The 20041-nt window shown below is 39.2% G+C and overlaps 1 protein-coding gene across 4 annotated transcripts in view; it reads right to left on the bottom strand.

Moving 5' to 3' along the window:
* mipol1 (mirror-image polydactyly 1) overlaps window positions 1-18906 on the bottom strand; it is a 34363-nt gene extending 15457 nt beyond the window's left edge. For 2 of the 4 annotated variants that reach the window (XR_011244645.1, XM_069535154.1), the window contains exons 1-8: window positions 18747-18906; window positions 12273-12343; window positions 6886-6961; window positions 6649-6728; window positions 6316-6514; window positions 3538-3643; window positions 3336-3426; window positions 3111-3237 (exon numbers count right to left, since the gene is read on the bottom strand). Coding sequence is in view for 2 of the 4 variants with exons in the window: in XM_069535154.1 (XP_069391255.1) it covers window positions 3111-3237; window positions 3336-3426; window positions 3538-3643; window positions 6316-6514; window positions 6649-6728; window positions 6886-6961; window positions 12273-12282 (689 nt within the window). In the remaining 2 variants the exon portion in view is untranslated. Of the gene's footprint in view, window positions 1-3110; window positions 3238-3335; window positions 3427-3537; window positions 3644-6315; window positions 6515-6648; window positions 6752-6885; window positions 6962-12272; window positions 12344-18746 lie in introns of all 4 variants that reach the window. The other 2 variants (XR_011244646.1, XM_069535155.1) reach the window with 2 other exon arrangements.
* Window positions 18907-20041: the final 1135 nt, after the last annotated feature.

Consider the following 20041-nt stretch of genomic DNA (forward strand, 5'->3'; position numbering starts at 1 on the left):
CCCATCAGACTGAATATTTCACATTTCTAGACAAACTTCTGTCTTCACCTTGACTTTTGAACTGATTTAAAACAATTACCAAAAAAACGATACGTTTCTCCACATCAAGACAAGAACGATACAATGAGGGTTTAAAGATTATTAGGATCAAAAACAAGAAACTTGCGTTTTGGGATTTTTTTACATGTTTTTAGAAAAACCTTTGTCAAGCATCTAAGAATCGTCATCACCACCACATTCATCATCATCCTTATCATCCTCATCATCCTCATCATCATCTCTATCATCATCATCTTCATCATCACCACCACCACATTCATCATCATCCTCATCATCATCTCCATCATCTCTATCATCATCATCATCATCTTCATCATCACCACCACCACATTCATCATCATCCTTATCATCCTCATCATCCTCATCATCATCTCTATCATCATCATCTTCATCATCACCACCACCACATTCATCATCATCCTCATCATCTCTATCATCATCATCATCATCTTCATCATCACCACCACCACATTCATCATCCTCATCATCATCTCCATCATCTCTATCATCATCATCATCATCATCTTCATCATCACCACCACCACATTCATTATCCTCATCATCATCTCCATCATCTCTATCATCATCATCATCATCTTCATCATCACCACCACCACATTCATTATCCTCATCATCATCTCCATCATCTCTATCATCATCTCTATCATCATCATCATCATCATCTCTATCATCATCATCATCATCATCTTCATCATCATCTTCATCATCATCATCTCCATCATCTCTATCATCATCATCATCTCTATCATCATCATCATCATCTTCATCATCATCATCATCATCTCCACCACCACCACATTCATCATCCTCATCATCATCATCTTCATCATCATCATCATCATCATCATCTTCATCATCACCACCACCACATTCATCAACCTCATCATCATCATCATCATCATCAACATAATCATCTCTGTCATCATCTTCATCATCATCATCATCACCATCTCTATCATCATCATCATCATCATCCTCATCATCTCTGTCATCATCTTCATCATCATCATCACCATCACCATCATCATCTCTATCATCATCATCATCATCATCACCATCATCATCATCATCATCATCAACATCACCATCTTCATCACCATCATCATCAACATCTTCATCATCACCATCATCATCATCTCTATCATCATCATCATCATCATCATCAACATCATCACCATCATCATCATCTTCATCATCACTATCATCATTATCATCATCATCATCATCATGAAGAAGAACAGAACTACCACATAAATACAAATGTTCCAAAAATTAATTTTCGGGTTATTTGATTTATATTGTGATATATATCGATATTGAGTGATATGAAAACAAATATTGCAATAAGATTTCTTTCCATATTGCCCAGCACTAACTGAAAGATATTCTGGTATGATATGTTGAACTAGCTTCATAGTACAGACTCAAGGAGGACACACACACACACACACAAACATATAAACACACACACTTCAACTAAAACACACACACTTCAACCTAAAAGGAACAAACACACACACAGGTATAATAGGCTGCTGCTTCTATTAGGAAAACACACAGACAGACAGACAGAAACACACACACACACACAAACAGACACACACACACACAGACACACACACAGACACACACGCAGACAGACAGCAACACAAACACACACAAACACACACACACACACACACACACACACACACACACACAGTCTGACAGATGGAACATGCTCTTCCATATTCTGTCCCTCATAAAAAGCATTGTGGCTCAAATATCAATTACCCTCTCATCCTGGGGGGAGGAGAAGATGAGAGGAGGAGAGGAGGAGAGGAGGGGGGCAGGTATCATCTCTAATTAGATTTTCTGGTGTATTTGTCAGTGAGAACTCATTTCACAGTTTTTACCAATGAGGTGAGGAGGAGAAGGAGGAGGAGGAGAAGGAGGAGAGGATGAGGAGGAGAGGAGGTTTGGTTTTCAAAGTTATTGAGAGGAGAGAAAAAAACTTTTTTCACAACATCAAATACAAAACAAAACAAAAAGAAAAGAACAACAAAAACAAAGTCTCATTAGAAATGAATAATGAAGAAAGATAAACACGCCCCCCAACTGAAGGTCTGTATCTTGTCCATCATGTCATCAGACAGAGTCCCACCATCACTGACACAGGCTCCACTCTGCCACTGTTTTAAGATGGTTCCTGCTTGTCAGCCAAATGGCCGACTTGGCGGAACCAGAGACAAAGCTCAGCAAATTAAGTTTATTTTTCTCATCTGAAGGTGAAGATTAAGATGAAAGTGAAGAACAAGATGAAAGTGAAGATGAAGCTGAAGATTAAGGTTAAGAGGATGATGAGGGTAAAGCTGAAGATGGACATGAAGGTGTATTGGACCTGGACGAGGCAGCCTATTGATGTCACTCTGTCTTGTCCAATCAGAGGTCAATGTTTAGGGTGTGTGTGTGTGTGTGTGTGTGTGTGTGTGTGTGTGTGTGTGTGCTCTTGTACAGCTATATTTGTCAGGACCATTTTGAGCCTACAACCTACGGACCAAGAACACTTGATGATGCACAAGTGATCCCGGTCTCTCTCGCCTCTCTCTCTCTCTCTTCTCTCCCCTCTTTTCCACTCCTCGTTTCTCTCCTCCCCCCCTCTCTCTCCTCCCCCGGTGGAGGCAGATGTCTCCACACTGAGTCTGGTTCTTGAGGTTTCTCTCTGTTAATGAGGAGTTTCTCCTCCACAGTCTCAAAGTGCTGCTCATGGTTCACCTGTTGGTTTCTCTAGATGAAGAAGATCTGAAGATCTTCACCTTCTCTGTGAAGAGTCTGGAGATCATGGATATTAGGATTTGGTGCTATACAAATAAAACTGAATTGAATTGAGTTGACTGGTCTGGTCCTCATTTTCGGACCCACCTTGGACTGTCTGGGGGTTAGGGTTAGACTTGGTTTTAGGAGTTTGGGTTAGAGATGGGCTAGGGAATGCATTATGCTAATGAGGGTCCTCACTAAGACAGAAGTACAAACATGCGTGTGTGTCATACTCAGCCGCCTGCAGAAGTCGACTTGCATGAAGAAAAGCCTCGTCTCTCTCCTCATTGGCCAACAGGAGTCGTGACATCAGAGCCTGATCTCTGTCCTTCTGAGCCGACAACACCTCTTCCAAGACAACTGAGAAGAAGAGGAGAGGAAGTGACTGTACATACAAAGGCCATCGGTGATTATACATGTACTGTATATAAAAACAATCAGTGATTATATATGTGAACCTGCAGGTCTCTCCCTGTCCTCCTTTCTCAGCTCCTCCTTCAATCTTCTTCTCTCCAGCTCCTTATCTTTTTGAAGCAGCTCCTCCTGCAACTGAAACATCAACAAAATAATGAAACAATTGATCTTTAATCTGATAATCAATTGATCAGTTTACTTCTCAGCTCCTGTGATTGTGTGTGTGTGTGTGTGTGTGTGTATTACCCTGTGATTGGTCCGTCTAACAGTGTCCAGCTCCTTCAGTAGAAAAGAGATGTTTTTGTCTCGATCAAAACTCTGAACTCGATCGATCATGACATCATGATGAAAACTGAGTAGAAACAAGTTTTTAAAATTACAAACTATTCAAAAACAAGTGTCAGGTGTGAAGTGTCAACAAGGAAGGAAGGAAGTATGTAGAAATAAATAAACAATCAAAGGGTTATGGTTAAATCAAATCAGACATAAAGTGTGAAGGTTCAGACTAGGGATGTCATAAAATGAAATTTTGGTGCCACGATTATTGTCCCTAACCCTAAATAGCCAATAGATAGCTAATAATATAGCTTATGACCTAAGATTTTTATTATTATCATCAACTTTATTCAGTTAGTTTTTATAGTGTAAAGTTTATCTATTTAAAAGTTATTTTTGTAAGCTATTGTATTTAGTTGCCTTTTTGTGGAAGGTTGGTCACTAAATTTGTGTTTCCTGTCATAAGTTGTGTATCTGTGTGGGAGTTTTATTTTGAAGGGTCAGCAATGGAAGTTGTTCTGTTATGGGAGCGACATTTTGACTAGTTGTGAAAAACTTAACGTGTCCTGGTTCAAGCCTCATTCTTCATGTCCTGATTATACTTTTACTTTTCAGTACAGATGAATTAAAGTCTCGGCTTCATTTATAATGGTTAATAGGAAGGTGGGGGCGGTGTCAGCTGGTCAGAAACCAGAGTAAATAAGGATTTCTCCTCTCGCTGTGAACTCCTCCGATGGAGTTCTTTGTCCACCATTGGTAGAAATAAGGCCTTTACATCAGTCCCCTCTTCTCAACTAACGTTTCAGCGCACACACAAATTACGTGAGAGGCAGGACACCATAGTTAGATATCGTAGCTTTTACAATTAGTATGGTTATGAAATCATGACGTTATGAAACCGCGGTTATGTAAAAAACCGGTTAATCTTGACATCCCTAGTTCAGACATGAAGAGTCAGGCTTGTACTATCAGGCATGAAGCGTCAAGCTCATGTCAGGTCTTCTCTATCTGGAGGATTTATTTTTTGAAGTGTTGATGCTGAATCTGCAGCAGAACTGTTGGTCAGTGAGGCTGTGATTGGTCAGGGCTGGTGTGACATCATCATGTGCATGTTTCATTAGAGTGTGACCTAAGTGTAGTGAGCTCAGGTTTTTTAACCTGAGCTGAGGTGTCACATGATCAGATATGAACGCAGCAGCTTTAATAATTCTTTCATATCACCTTAAAGGTCAGACAGCGTCTTGTTAATAAAGCAGGTAAATATGACACTGTCACTGATTCTAATCATCCTCGCTCTCTTCACGCCTCCATTGCTTTTACTCTTGTTCTATTTCAGTCTTGCTCTGACACTTCACTAATCAAATCAAATCTAAATTTAATGACGCCCAGAAAAAACCCAACGAGACAAAAGAACCAGAAACATAAATTACACAACGAGAGGAGGTTTAATAAAAGTAATAAAGTTTAATGAATGTGACGAAGAGAAGATGATGGAAAATCTATAACAACATTATCATTTAATATGTAATTATCTACAGCTGAGACGCATCAAGAGACTGTTTATCAGTATAATGTCCAGATAAAAAATCACTGACGTTAACGACACAAAACTCAAATATTCTTCTGACGTTAATGACAGAGAACAGTGGTAGTACAGTAGAAGAAGTAGTACAGTACAAGTTCAGTAGTAGTTGTACAGTAGAAGTAGTGGAGTAGTAGTACAGTGGTAGCAGCACAGTATTACAGCAGTAGTAGTACAGTATTATTAGTATTACAGTAGTAGTACAGTGGTAGTAGTAGAACATATAAGGGCCCAAGACAAGAGGCAAGAAATATAATTTGTAATTGTGAATTTAAATTTCAAGGCTCATAACAAAACATCTTTTTATCATTTGAAGAACATTTCCCTCTGAGCAACACCGAGAGACTAATGCTAATAATAGACTATTGTAATCATTTAACCTCCTTCAAAAGCACTTTCATACCTGAAGCTTGTCCTAAACAAAAAAAAACATTTTGGCATCTGCATTGACGGGATTCTGACCTTCAAAGTTCATATTGATATGTTGTTGTCGAAGCTGAAAATGAAACTATGATTTCTTTTTGGGAACAAATCGTGAAGCAGTTTTTCTCTTTTTTCTGGAGTACGATGACGTTATTTATAGACGGGCATCAAGCTGCACCCTCAAACCTCTTGATGCAGTTCATCACTCTTCACTAAGATTCATTTCTGGAGATAGTTATGGGACACATCATCACCAGTTGTAAAAAACAAACTGGCCTCCCGGCTCTTTCAGTGAGGAGGGATCAGCATTTATTTATTTTTATGTTGGTTGTGACAACCATGGCTTTACCTGCAGGAGCCAAAGATTCATACAGAGCGAGGAATCCACTTTTTCTTACTGCATTACACAGGGTTAGGGTTAGACTTCATTCATTACATTGAGACAGTAAGAGAAGTATTTAACAATACTATTGCTGCTTCTAAGTACTGGTTTTATTTAAATTTTATTGTATTGTGTTTTATTATTTAGTATATTACAACTTACTTTTTAACATTGTACTTTTAATTTGTTTAAAATTGTTTTAATTGGTATAACCATGAATTGTTTTATAGCTGTTTGAATATAAATGTATTATATTCTCTGTATTTCTGTATTGCTGTACTTCGGCAACATTAAAAATGAGGGTTTCAACCCAATGTGTCTCCCAAGGTTTAAATAAATAAATGATGATAAGTTGTCCCACCTGTTGTCAGTCTCCAAGTGTTTTCTCAGAACAGGACTTCCAGGACCTCTTTGTACTCCATCTCCATCATGGGCATTTCTGCAGCTCTCTACACGAGGCGAAGGGCCTCTGCTGGGGGACACGTCCCTCTCCATCTCCCCTGAACCTACTAAAGGCCTGGAGGACAACGGAGACACAGAGCTCCTGTGGAGAGGAGGAGCTGAGAGACAGGCAGAGACAGAGACGGACAGATAGAGAGACAGACTGATCAGACTGATCTGATCTGACTGATCTGAATACAATAAGTGATCTACTTTATCTTTTTTAGATAAGTATGATGATGGTCAGACTCACCCCAAGGACACTGGTCCTGGTTCAGGTCCTGGTTCAGGTCCTGGTTCAGGTCCTGGTTCAGGTCCTCACCCTGGTCGTGTCTGTGACACAAATGAGAAACAAACTGAGGAAAAGTTGGAGGGAGAACAAGGACGGAGGTTTATCATGATGACGTTAAAACAGGAGGCGATGTCACATGAGTCACATCAACATGTTTGATTTAGGTCTGACATACACATCTGGAGGTGGCGTTCCTACCTGTCAGCCAGGTGGAGGTGGCGTCTGGCAGGGGAAGGAAGACGATGTTTCAGCTCCACGTTCACTCTGGGATTAACTGAAAACAGAAAAACATTTACTTGTCTGTCTCTCACCAGGACAAGGACTGAACCAGTTTCACCTGAGGCTCATGTCAGGTCTTCGCTATCTGGAGGATTTATGAGCCTGAGGACTTTTATTTTGAAGTGTGGGGTCACCATAAGATGCTGAATCTGCAGCAGAACTGTTGGTCAGTGAGGCTGTGATTGGTCAGGACTGGTGTGACATCATCATTTATATGTTTTTTAATTAGAGTGTGACCTAAGTGTAGCGATAAAAGGTTTTGATCTTTAAAGTTATAAAAACTTCTATTAGTCCTGAACGTGAACCAGAATCTGCAGATTACAGCTACTGCTGTATTCTCCAGGTCCAGGCTCTGATCCTAGTTCTGCTGTTGTACAGTAATTGAATAATTTCCTATTTGATCCTTTTCACTTTGAAACTTTTCCCATTTCCTGTCGTCCTCTGCCTCCCACATCCTCCCCCGTCCTCCCCCATCCTCCCCCATCTCAGATCTTCTTGTGGACTCAGAGCTAATTGTGCGCGGCGGCTCTTCTTATTATTCATGTACAATTACAGATGTGATAATGTGTTTAAATCCTTCTAAATGACCGTTCATGCCTCGCACTCTCTTTGAAGTCTCGACAAAGATGAAAAATCTGCAGAAAAAGAGAAAATTCAAAGGCCAATCAGAGGTCCAAACTATGGGAGGGGGAGATGGGGGGCGGAGTGTCCCCCCCCCCCTGTTCTTCATGTACTTTAAACTAAAGTCCATTAATTTTTTAAGCTGTATTTAATACATTTTGTGCAGAAACTTTGGTGCAGTGAGTGTGGGGGGGGTTTCCAGCTGACTGCATGAATATTAATGACGGTGTTACGATGATTAAAGAGGCTTCAGCTCAAATCCAACACAATCCGCCTGTGATCCGGCCGCCGACACCACGCCGCCGCCAAGCCGGCACATGAATTTAGATACCGACATTAAGCCAGGGAGAGACGCAACTTTTACAGGACACACACACTCGCCAACACACATGTGTATGTATCTTTGAGAGAGATATTAATACACAGGGACGTACAGTAAATACTGATGTACAACAAACATCTACACGAAAAGAGTCAATCTGAGCTTTTGTCAAACAAACTTCATTAACATACAGTTTAATCTCAATGAAACTGTTTATTTCACTCTGGTCTGACTCAGTTTGACTCTGGTCTGACTCTGGTTTGAGGCTAGCTTGATTCTAGTTTGAGTCTATTCTACTCTGATTTGACTTTGGTAGGACTCTGGTTTGAGTCGGGTTTGATTCCAGTTTGACTCTGGTTTCAATCTGGTTTGACTGGGGTTGGACTCAGGTTTGAGTCTACTTAAACTCTGATTTGACTCAGGTTGGACTCAGGTTTGACTCTACTTAAACTCTGTTTTAACTCTGGTTTCAATCTGGTTTGACTCAGGTTGGACTCAGGTTTGAGTCAGGTCAGCAATCAGGGAACCGTTGGCTATGACATGGAGGTCTGTGTAACCCTCCAAGGATCTGCCTCCTCAGACCATCAGTGATCCACCACCAAATTGGTCGTGCTGGATGATGTTACAGCAGCGTCACGTTCACTGAAGTATAACTAAGTATTATAGTATTAAATATTTAAAAATTACTGATACACAAACTATAGTTATTTCACCAAGGTATCAACATAATATATATTACCACTGATAGTATTTACATTATTTATCGAAGGTTGACATCCTGTTGCATTAAGTAAGGAAAAAATATGAGCATTTAAACATAGGCGACAGTTGGCAACAGTGACAACAGTGGATGTTAGCATATGTTAGCTATAGCCAGAGATACTAACAGTTCTGCTGCTGTTACACCCCCCACCTGCTCCTTCCTCCATGTATTTATAAAACACAACAAATGCTGCGCCTGCATCTTGGAGACTTGTTGACTTTGGTTGATGTTGGACAGAATCAAGCAAATCTTCACAGTTTCCTGTTTTTCCAAAAAATAGAGTTAATTAATAGTGAATAGTGATGTAATTATTTTTTATTATTTTTATGCTCTCCACATCAAAGCACTAAGTCTTGTGTGGTAAAAAACTCTGATTATAGCCTTTACAGTATCTGGTTGGCCCCCCTGACCCCCCCTTGGCAGCACCACTACATCGTGGCGCATCGCTCGGCTCCGGTCAACAAGAGATTCTGCTCCTGTGCTCTTTTCTAGACTCTCTTGCAAATCAAACATCGACTCTGGTTTGACTCTGGTTTAAGACTGGGTTGACTTTGGTTTGACTCTAGTTTGAGATCTTTACATTTGCTAATATAGTTACATACATTTAAACATATATATCTATGTAGATATACATATACAGTATATATATATATACTTTACAGTTTATGTTTTTAATTAAATTACATTACACTAATAAATAGGTTTATATGTTTTATCTTTGTTATACATGTTCTGGTCTCACACACTCACACACACAGATTCCTACACAGAGACATGAATAGCAGCTACTTCAGTCTGTTCAAACAACCCCGTCTGCAGCCCACCCTCATATAACAATACTGTGTGTGTGTGTGTGTGTGTGTGTGTGTGTGGACCACCCACTCTGCAGATTAAACACAGTTCACACGACTGCCTCCTCTCTCTCCGTATTCACTCACATCCTCACTCTGCCTTTATCTCCTTCTGTCTTTATGGCTTATTTTAATCTACTGACCAGTGTGTGTGTATGTGTGTGTGTGTGTGTGTTTTTTGATTGGAGGAAACAGGGTTTGAAGATTTGATTAAAAAAGAAAACTTGTCACTGTGTACATTTACACACGTAAGTTGTTTCTGTGCAGTAACACTGCCCTAACGTCTTGAGGAGGAGGAAAACACCACAGAAGTGAATCTGGCTCTGCTCCGACAAACTGAAAACTGTTTCCTCCGTCATATGGTGAATGTGATCCGAGCGAGAGACAGCGACAGACGAGGGATTATCACTGAGGCCAGAGAATAAATTCAGTCTCCACTTCTCGTCTCAGTTACTGAACAGGAACAATAAGTATCAATACAAAGATCAATACTAAAAAAAAACACAATGATTCACATAACTGCTGCTTTGAAAAACAATAACGATCAATATCAATATCAATCACAATATCATATGATAATATCATACATAAAATCAAAACAGTTAATATGACCTGAAAGAGTTGAAGCGTAAATCAGCCTGAAGCACGGTTCACACCTCCCCTTTCAATACCACCTCAGATTACTATGAGACATTGACCCAGTAAAACATTTGCAGGGTTAGGTTAAACTGAAGGAACTGTTCACGTCTGTGGTCTGTTCCGCTGTAAGTGGTTTTCATTTGATGCTTCACTGTCTGATCTGAATCACAGATACAAACAGGGTCTCTGCTGTTTGTAAAAGGTGCAACAGTATATTAGCCTTGGCTTAGCACAGTGAATAATCTCCTTTCCTAACCACTATTCCTTGACCCAGATGGAATACGTCACAAGGAGGAAAGATGTGGAGGAGGTAGGAAAGGAGTTAGGAAAGGAGAACCACAGTGCAGAGAAATTCTGACTCCCCTTACACTCTGTGTTTTTTTAATAACAGCTTAATTTATAACAGAAGATACACATAAAATGTGAAGTACTCTGTGCGCTGATATAATGTTAATAAATGTTAATAATATAATAATGTGAGGGATATACGTGGAGGAAACCATATAGTTATAAGTGGTATCTATTCTTCTAACTTTTATATTTGTATTTAGTTGTCATGATGATGTTGTGAACTATAAGTTCTTTATGTGTTTGTTGGTGACAGATGTGACACAGAATAAATCAGACGATCATGATTCACATCAGTTCTGGATCCGGAGATAAAAAAGCTGGGTTAGCTGAGGCTAAACCTTTCTCCTTTCCTTTCATAAAGGATGGTCAGATTTTCCTCTGCTTAAGGAGATAAGTTAGGAGGCATGAAACTCCTTTCCTCATCATTTAGAGAATTGAACAGCTCTTATTATGGCAGTCGCTGAAATACTTCAGGTTCTTCCACTTAGTTAAGGAGGTTCCTTAGTAAAATGGACTAACTGAATGCATGTGCCCTGTAGGACCTGCTGCAATAAGACTCATGTGATGTGTTGAAATGCATTTTATGTGACTTTAACTGAACACTTGGACACAGTCAGTACGTTGTCATGGAAACCATGTGGATCATAAGTAACTTCTCTTTATGCTGCTGTTGATGCGTTCAACTGTATGAGGCACCACAGCTCCCCCTGCTGGACAAACTGACCTGTTACACTTTACTGATTAAACATGGTGTTACTGAGTAACCCTAACCCTCATGTATTTATTGTTAAAGACTCTATAATAATACCAGTTATATTCTATCAAAATAATATTCAAACTAAATATTGGAACATTAATATGGTGATAAATAGGTGATAAATATAATTATACAATAATAGGCTGTAAAGCACCTGATGGTTTGAGTTACTGCTTCTCTTCTTCCTGAGGCGGAACTGAAGGTGACAGGACTGCACATTTATCTCAGGAAGCTTCAAACTGAAATGACGTATTTCATATATAAAAATATACAATAAGGGCTGTTTGAATTCTCTAAATGATGAGGAAAGGATCTTCAATGCTTCCTAACTTATCTCCTTTAGCGGAGGAAACACGGAACCATCCTTTATGAGAGAAAAGGACAACATTTCCCACAATTCTGCAGAAACTGGAAACATCTCTTCTCTGGTCATTTTGTTTTAAACAGGAAACTTTACTTTAACAGAAGAGAATTTATCACTTGCCGTACAGTCTGTACATATGTTCTGTTACAGTTAGGTTAAGTTAGTTAAGTCAGGTTTTCTTCTCACAGCTTCTTCTTCACATCTTTAAACCACCTCAGCATGTTTTAAATCAGGGTCGAGGAGTATTGGTTGGGAAACAGATTATTTGACTTTTTGACTGCGGCCCAGGTCTCTGTAGACAGGACGAAGATCTGAAGCTGCAGAATCACTGACGACTTTTAATCACTTCCTAGAACATATCTTTTTCAAAAAAACTTTTAAAGACAAGAACACCATTTTATCACCTACATCCATCCATCACCTACACGTCTTAACCTTTGAGGGTCACAGGAAGCTGGAGCCAGTCCCACACTGAATAAGAGGTGGGCGTCCACATGTGGCGGTGCTGAATGCATTTTTTTTTTTTTCCTAATATTATTTTATTTTGTATCATTTCATTCTATGCTTTATTTGTCTCAGTCCTAAAATGTCTGAATCCCTTTGCAACCATTTGAGGTAGAAGTATTTGTAGCTTTTACCTCTGTACATGTCCACCAGAGAATCCCTGAGCTCCTTGCTGGGCGTCCATGTCTCTTCTGATTGAGTTTCTCTGGAAACATAAAGACACATGAGACCCAAAGGATCAGTTTATTAAAAGACAAAGAACTGGAGAATTCTTCACCATCATCATTCTTTAACTAGTTTAGTCAGGGTTAGTTCAGTTATTTTACAGCTTCATTAGTCTGTTAATTCAGGTCAAACATTATAAAATCTCTAAGAAACTCTACCCGTGTCAGATTTTTGGATTTTTCACTTCTCATCACAAACGTTACATCACTTTATTTACATTACAGGTCATTTGACTGACACTATCATCCAAAGCGATTTACAATTGGTGCATTCAACATTTAGTGCTTCAGTATCTTGTCCAGGGACACTTCGGCAGGCAGATGAGGAAGACTGATGATCGAACCAACAACCTTCTGGTAGGAGGACGACCACTCTACCCCTCAGCCATAGCCACCCAGACATGACGTCAGAAACATTGCCCCAGTTCTGCTCGTATTTCTTACTTGTTCAGTTCATGCTGTAGATTGTTGATCTTCTTCTTTGCTCTCTGCAGAGCAAACTTTACCTCTACAGCTCTGCTGCCGGACGCCATCAACACACCTCCACCAGAGTGAAAACACACCTGACCATATCCATGACTACCTCCCTACCTTCCATACCTCACAGCGCTTGCAGGTTAGATCGGTGGACAAAGTATATGATTGGTTGAGTTAGACACTTTGAACCTTACGCAGGTAAATGTTTGATGAGCTCAGAGGGTCAGGTGACTCAGGTGTCGTTTTCAAGATTATTGAAACACAAAGTCTGTTGTTCTGTTTTTGTTTGATGTCACATGAGTACATGAACAAACTGTCATTATATACAGTCAGTGATCGTTTTTATATACAGTCAGTGATCATCTTTATATACAGTCAGTGATGGTTTTTATATACAGTCAGTGATCATCTTTATATACAGTCAGTGATCATCTTTATATACAGTCAGTGATCATCATTATATACAGTCAGTGATCGTTTTTATATACAGTCAGTGATCATCTTTATATACAGTCAGTGATGGTTTTTATATACAGTCAGTGATCATCTTTATATACAGTCAGTGATCATCTTTATATACAGTCAGTGATCATCATTATATACAGTCAGTGATCGTTTTTATATACAGTCAGTGATCATCTTTATATACAGTCAGTGATCGTTTTTATATACAGTCAGTGATCATCTTTATATACAGTCAGTGATCGTTTTTATATACAGTCAGTGATCATCTTTATATACAGTCAGTGATCATCTTTATATAGTCAGTGATCATCTTTATATACAGTCAGTGATGGTCTTTATATACAGTCAGTGATCATCTTTATATACAGTCACTGATCATCTTTAAATACAGTCAGTGATGGTCTTTATATACAGTCAGTGATCATCTTTATATACAGTCAGTGATGGTCTTTATATACAGTCAGTGATGGTCTTTATATACAGTCAGTGATCATCTTTATATACAGTCACTGATCATCTTTATATACAGTCAGTGATGGTCTTTATATACAGTCAGTGATGGTCTTTATATACAGTCAGTGATGGTCTTTATATACAGTCAGTGATCATCTTTATATACAGTCACTGATCATCTTTATATACAGTCAGTGATCATCTTTATATGCAGTCAGTGATCATCTTTATATACAGTCAGTGATGGTCTTTATATACAGTCAGTGATGGTCTTTATATACAGTCGCAGATCATCTTTAAATACAGTCAGTGATGGTCTTTATATACAGTCGCAGATCGTCTTTATATTCATTAACGGTTAGGGTTAACCCTAACCATAAAGAAGAAGTAGAGACACTAGATGGCGGTATTAACCCTTTACGTTCGTTGCCACCTGCCAATAAAGCGAACAAAGAAGACAAATTTTTTAAACTACAGTTTTATATTCTGCAGCTGACCTCACATTGAGGGGCTGCTCTGATTGGTTTAATTGTGTTATGAGTGACAGTGAAATGAATAACATTTCTTGGACAAAGACATTGATTCATGAATTTATTTTTGGACATTTACATTCAGAGCAATAATTATCACGAGATCATGTCTGTTGTGTCTCAGCATCCCGCAGCAGTCTGTCCAGCAGAGTAACGTCCACTCGATGTTTCATCACAAACTGTCCTTTCAGGTGGAAGACCGGTATGTCCCACTTGTACCTGTCCAACCACACCCTGTTCTCTGGAAGACTGATGTCCACCTGCTGCAGGATAAACTGAGGGACAGACAGAGACATCACATGTAGCATGTTAAACATGCAGAAACTCCTCATCGCTATGTCAGCAGTACATAAGCATGTCCTCTGATGTTGTTGTTACAACAACTATACCAGGATCAGAGTGTCTGTTAGCAGCAGTAGACATCACTGTTTCATCCCATCACAGTTGTCATGACAACAAAGACCATCAACAGTGACACTGACAAGATCAACAAGCGACACACTGAACAATATGTCCCAGATTTATCAATGTTTCAGTCACAGACACATTTCTCATGGTCTGATATATGTTGTAGTACGACATGCTAGTCACATGTTTGTGACAACATGTCAGACATGTCATTGGACGTATGTTTGGCTTACTCTGTGTTTGAACGGTTCCAGCTCTTCTTTCGCTTCATCGCAGAGAGAACATGGATCCTAAAGACAGACACAACTATAGGTTATATAACTAGTGATACATTGATATCGATATATCGTACACTATGTCTTTTCACATCAATCTTGTAAATATTGTTAATCTGTCCTGGGACAGGAAGTGATGTCACCTCTGATTATGACTTTTTTTTTCCCTGTTAAAGGTTGTTTTGTATATTTTCTCTTGTTGGGAGGATGTTGCACCTTGTGAAAATCGGTGAGACTAACTGTGAATATGGATTATACAAGTAACATTTGATATATTGATGATAAATCAGTGTTTCCCATTAATTTTATAGACTGTGGCGACCCCCCATATTTTAATTTCATAATAAACTTTTTACAGATAACGTATTACAACATAACATAAGAGATCTCAAGCTTGGTGTGAGAAGCGCTATGTACCGCCTGTTTACTTTGGTCCATGCAGACAGTCTGACCTAGGACTGCTCGATGATGACAAAAATCCTAATCACGATTATTTAACAGTATTACTCATTAAATTTGGAAACATCAAGCATTTAATGAACTTTAAAGACAAATAACATGTTAACAGATTATAGTTTCACACTGAGTGAGCAGGGAATAAATGTCCTGTCTGGAAACTGACGATCACATTTATTCTAGTATTAATCGATGGTGTCAGATCATGCATCAGTTCGGAATGGATTGTTCCGGGCACTTTAAGTCTAGTGTCCTGTCTCTGTGAGCCATGTTATGTCTTGTGTTGTGTAGCAGGTGAACTGCTGAATCAACAAAACACAGAGAAAACTTCAAGTCCTGAACGGGTCCTAACTTCTGATTAGTGTGGTGTCATCACTGTCATGTTTAAAGTGAGCGCAGATCAGCGTGGGAGTGTGGACATGCAGCAGGGTAGTTCGATACCATGCCTATAACGTGCGTCTTCCGCAATCCTGAAGCAGCAGTGGCAATAAATCAGTAGCAGCGGGCCACGAGTGTCCTGGCATAGTTGAGTACAAAACCAAACGCAGGATGATAACCTTTTTTGTCGATTACTTTGTTTTCATAATAATTTATATAATTGTAATTGAAATTCAATGAATCGCCCAGTTATAGTCTGAACTCATCATTTCAGCTGCTGTGTTTTCTCTCTTTAATCTGAGAAACGTGAGAAACAGATAGAGAGAGAACTTCATGCACGTTCATGTCATTTAATTAACTCTGTTAATTAAGGCTGATTACATACAGTCCATCAGTGATATATAATTGATTATAAACAGGACCTACATTAGTGACACATTATCAATACAGGACATAGGTCAGTGATATACAATGATGATATAACATGTTACCTTGGTAAAGACAGTGAGAACAGGTAAGGTGTTGGTAGAAAACAGTCTGAGACGCTGCACAGATGCAGATTCACACAGAAGAAAAGTCTTCAGGAGAAACATTTAATCTGAGAAGAGAAAGAAAAACAAAGTATTACTGACCTCAGCAAAGAGTATCCAGCATCTGACCAATCAGAGAGGAGTGAAGAGAACAGTCAGAGAAGTTCCCCTTTCTTTCAATCCAGCACAAAATAAGAAATGTTTGTGATGTGGACGTGGACGTGAATGTACCACTGTGTGATATAATCCAAACTTGGGCTGCACGATTTATCGCAAATCTAGTTTCATCACGTTATCAACATGTGCGAGATTTCAGAAATTTTAAGAGGGCGACACGGCTCCGTCAAATCTCGCTCCACCTCCTCCGACTAAAATCTAGTGTGGAAACTTGGTGATCACGTTTGTCCCGGGTCAGATTCATCAATACAAGCTGCTGATTATATAGATAGATAGATAGATATACATACTTTATTCATCCCGAGGGGAAATTCTTGTGTTCCAGCAGTACAGACATGTGCAATAAATAGTTTTTTTATTTTTTTAATTTACATAGAAGAGCATATAAAAGTATTATGAAGCTTATTTCTGGTCTCAGAATCTGAGGGAAGTAACAGCGCACACACGCAGACACACTTCACTGCTGAGAGTGTATGCATCTCTCGCTCTTTCAGCTCATCATTCTCTCACGCACTCGCCACAATATCAACACTGCTCTCTCTCTGATGATGACGCTCCGTTTGGTTTGACATAGTGCACAGCATAAACAACAAAGACACAGAGAAGAGCAGTAAATTACTGACTGAGCCACTAAAAACTGTGAAAAAAGACGTTTCATGGTCCAAACATGTATGAAAAGACCCCAAATAAACACTGTAATAGGACCTAGTCGAGCTCTGCATGGCTCCCTTGTGTCTGAACCTGACTTGGCGCTGCAGCCGGGTGTGGGCCCTGTCCTGGCTGTGGAGCTTCCTGTGATCTCTGCGTCAGTGGACTGTGTGTTTATTTATCGCAAGTTATATCGTCATCGCGATATTAAACAACATTTAATACATCACGTTTTCCGAATATCGTGCAGCCCTAATCCAAATCTGTTTTAAATAAAGTTTTCCAAAGCTGATGCTGATGATCACTCCAGAATTGTTTTCTTTACAGTAATAATTCATCCTTATTTCTCCTTTTTGTTCTGACCATGTGTCCAACACGACTCCATGAAAATCTGCTGCGTCTATACACAATTTGTATTGATAATATGTCATATATATTACACATTGTATTTATTGATATTATTTTATATTTGTAGTTTCAACACAGTGAATCTAACATAAGAACACATGTATTTTGGATTGAGTTTACATTAAAAATCTGACGAACCCGGGTCATCGTTAACCCAGGTCATCATTAACCTGGGTCATCATTAACCCGGGTCATCATTAACTCGGGTCATCTTTAACCCAGGTCATGATTAACTCGGGTCATGATTAACTCGGGTCATCTTTAACCCTGGTCATCATTAACCCTGGTCATCATTAACTCGGGTCATCTTTAACCCTGGTCATCATTAACCTGGGTCATCATTAACCCGGGTCATCATTAACTCGGGTCATCTTTAACCCGGGTCATGATTAACTCGGGTCATCTTTAACCCTGGTCATCATTAACCCTGGTCATCATTAACCTGGGTCATCTTTAACCCTGGTCATCATTAACCCTGGTCATCATTAACCTGGGTCATCATTAACCTGGGTCATCTTTAACCCTGGTCATTATTAACCCTGGTCATCATTAACTCGGGTCATCTTTAACCCTGGTCATCATTAACTCGGGTCATCTTTAACCCGGGTCATGATTAACTCGGGTCATGATTAACCCTGGTCATCATTAACCCTGGTCATCTTTAACCCTGGTCATCATTAACCCTGGTCATCATTAACCCTGGTCATCATTAACTCGGGTCATCTTTAACCCTGGTCATCATTAACCCTGGTCATCATTAACTCGGGTCATCATTAACCCTGGTCATCATTAACTCGGGTCATCTTTAACCCTGGTCATCATTAACCCTGGTCATCATTAACTCGGGTCATCATTAACCCTGGTCATCATTAACTCGGGTCATCTTTAACCCTGGTCATCATTAACCCTGGTCATCATTAACTCGGGTCATCTTTAACCCTGGTCATCATTAACCCTGGCCATCTTTAACCCTGGTCATCATTAACCCGGGTGAATGAGGTTGATGACCCTGGTTACATGTGAGTCTTATTAAACCCTCAAACTTCCCAGAGATCAACAGTAGTTAGCCTGTTAGCTAGTTAGCCTGTTAGCTAGTTAGCCTGTTAGCTAGTTAGCCTGTTAGCTGAGCCGCAGCTCCACCGAATCTACCAGCGCTGGTTCTAACAACGTTAAACTCACCGAGTGGCGCTGAACAGTCTCGGTTCTGTCGAAGAGGAAAATCCGGATCCGGTGGTTAAATAAGAAAAATCACGCAGATAAAAATGTTACTGTTGTTTCTAAAGTTGTTACCGCTTCCGCATTCTTCTCCTTCTTTTATAATCGAGTGGCAGCTAGAATTAAGGTGCATTACCGCCACCTACTGTGCTGGAGTGTGGTAAAAATGTCTTCATTCATCTTTTAAAACTCCAAGATGTATTCCTAAGATGACATAATAAAACAATAACATGTAAGATAATATGAAGTATAGTAAGGTAAGATAAGGTAAGATAAGATGAGGTATGGTAAGGTAAGATAAGATAAGATGAGGTATGGTAAGGTAAGATGAGGTAAGATAAGATGAGGTATGGTAAGGTAAAATAAGGTGAGATAAGATGAGGTATGGTAAGGTAAGATGAGGTAAGATAAGATGAGGTATGGTAAGGTAAAATAAGGTAAGATAATATGAAGTATGGTAAGGTAAGATAAGGTAAGATAAGATGAGGTATGGTAAGGTAAGATAAGGTAAGATAAGATGAGGTATGGTAAGGTAAGATAAGGTAAGATAAGATGAAGTATGGTAAGGTAAAATAAGGTAAGATAAGATGAGGTATGGTAAGGTAAGATGAGGTAAGATAAGATGAGGTATGGTAAGGTAAGATAAGGTAAGATAAGATGAGGTATGGTAAGGTAAGATGAGGTAAGATAAGATGAGGTATGGTAAGGTAAAATAAGGTAAGATAATATGAAGTATGGTAAGGTAAGATAAGGTAAGATAAGGTAAGATAAGATGAGGTATGGTAAGGTAAGATAAGGTAAGATAAGATGAGGTATGGTAAGGTAAGATAAGGTAAGATAAGATGAGGTATGGTAAGGTAAGATAAGGTGAGATAAGATGAGGTATGGTAAGGTAAGATAATATGATGTATGGTAAGGTAAGGTAAGATAAGATAAGATGAGGTATGGTAAGGTAAGATAATATGAAGTATGGTAAGGTAAGATAAGGTAAGATAAGATGAGGTATGGTAAGGTAAGATAAGGTGAGATAAGATGAGGTATGGTAAGGTAAGATAATATGATGTATGGTAAGGTAAGATAAGATAAGATGAGGTATGGTAAGGTAAGATAAGGTGAGGTATGGTAAGATAAGATAAGGTGAGGTAAGTGAGATAAGATGAGGTATGGTAAGGTAAGATAAGATGAGATAAGATGAGGTATGGTAAGGTAAGATAAGATAAGATGAGGTATGGTAAGGTAAGATAAGGTGAGGTATGGTA

This window comes from Paralichthys olivaceus, chromosome 12 (assembly GCF_024713975.1).
Source record: "Paralichthys olivaceus isolate ysfri-2021 chromosome 12, ASM2471397v2, whole genome shotgun sequence".
Classification (NCBI taxonomy): domain Eukaryota; kingdom Metazoa; phylum Chordata; class Actinopteri; order Pleuronectiformes; family Paralichthyidae; genus Paralichthys; species Paralichthys olivaceus.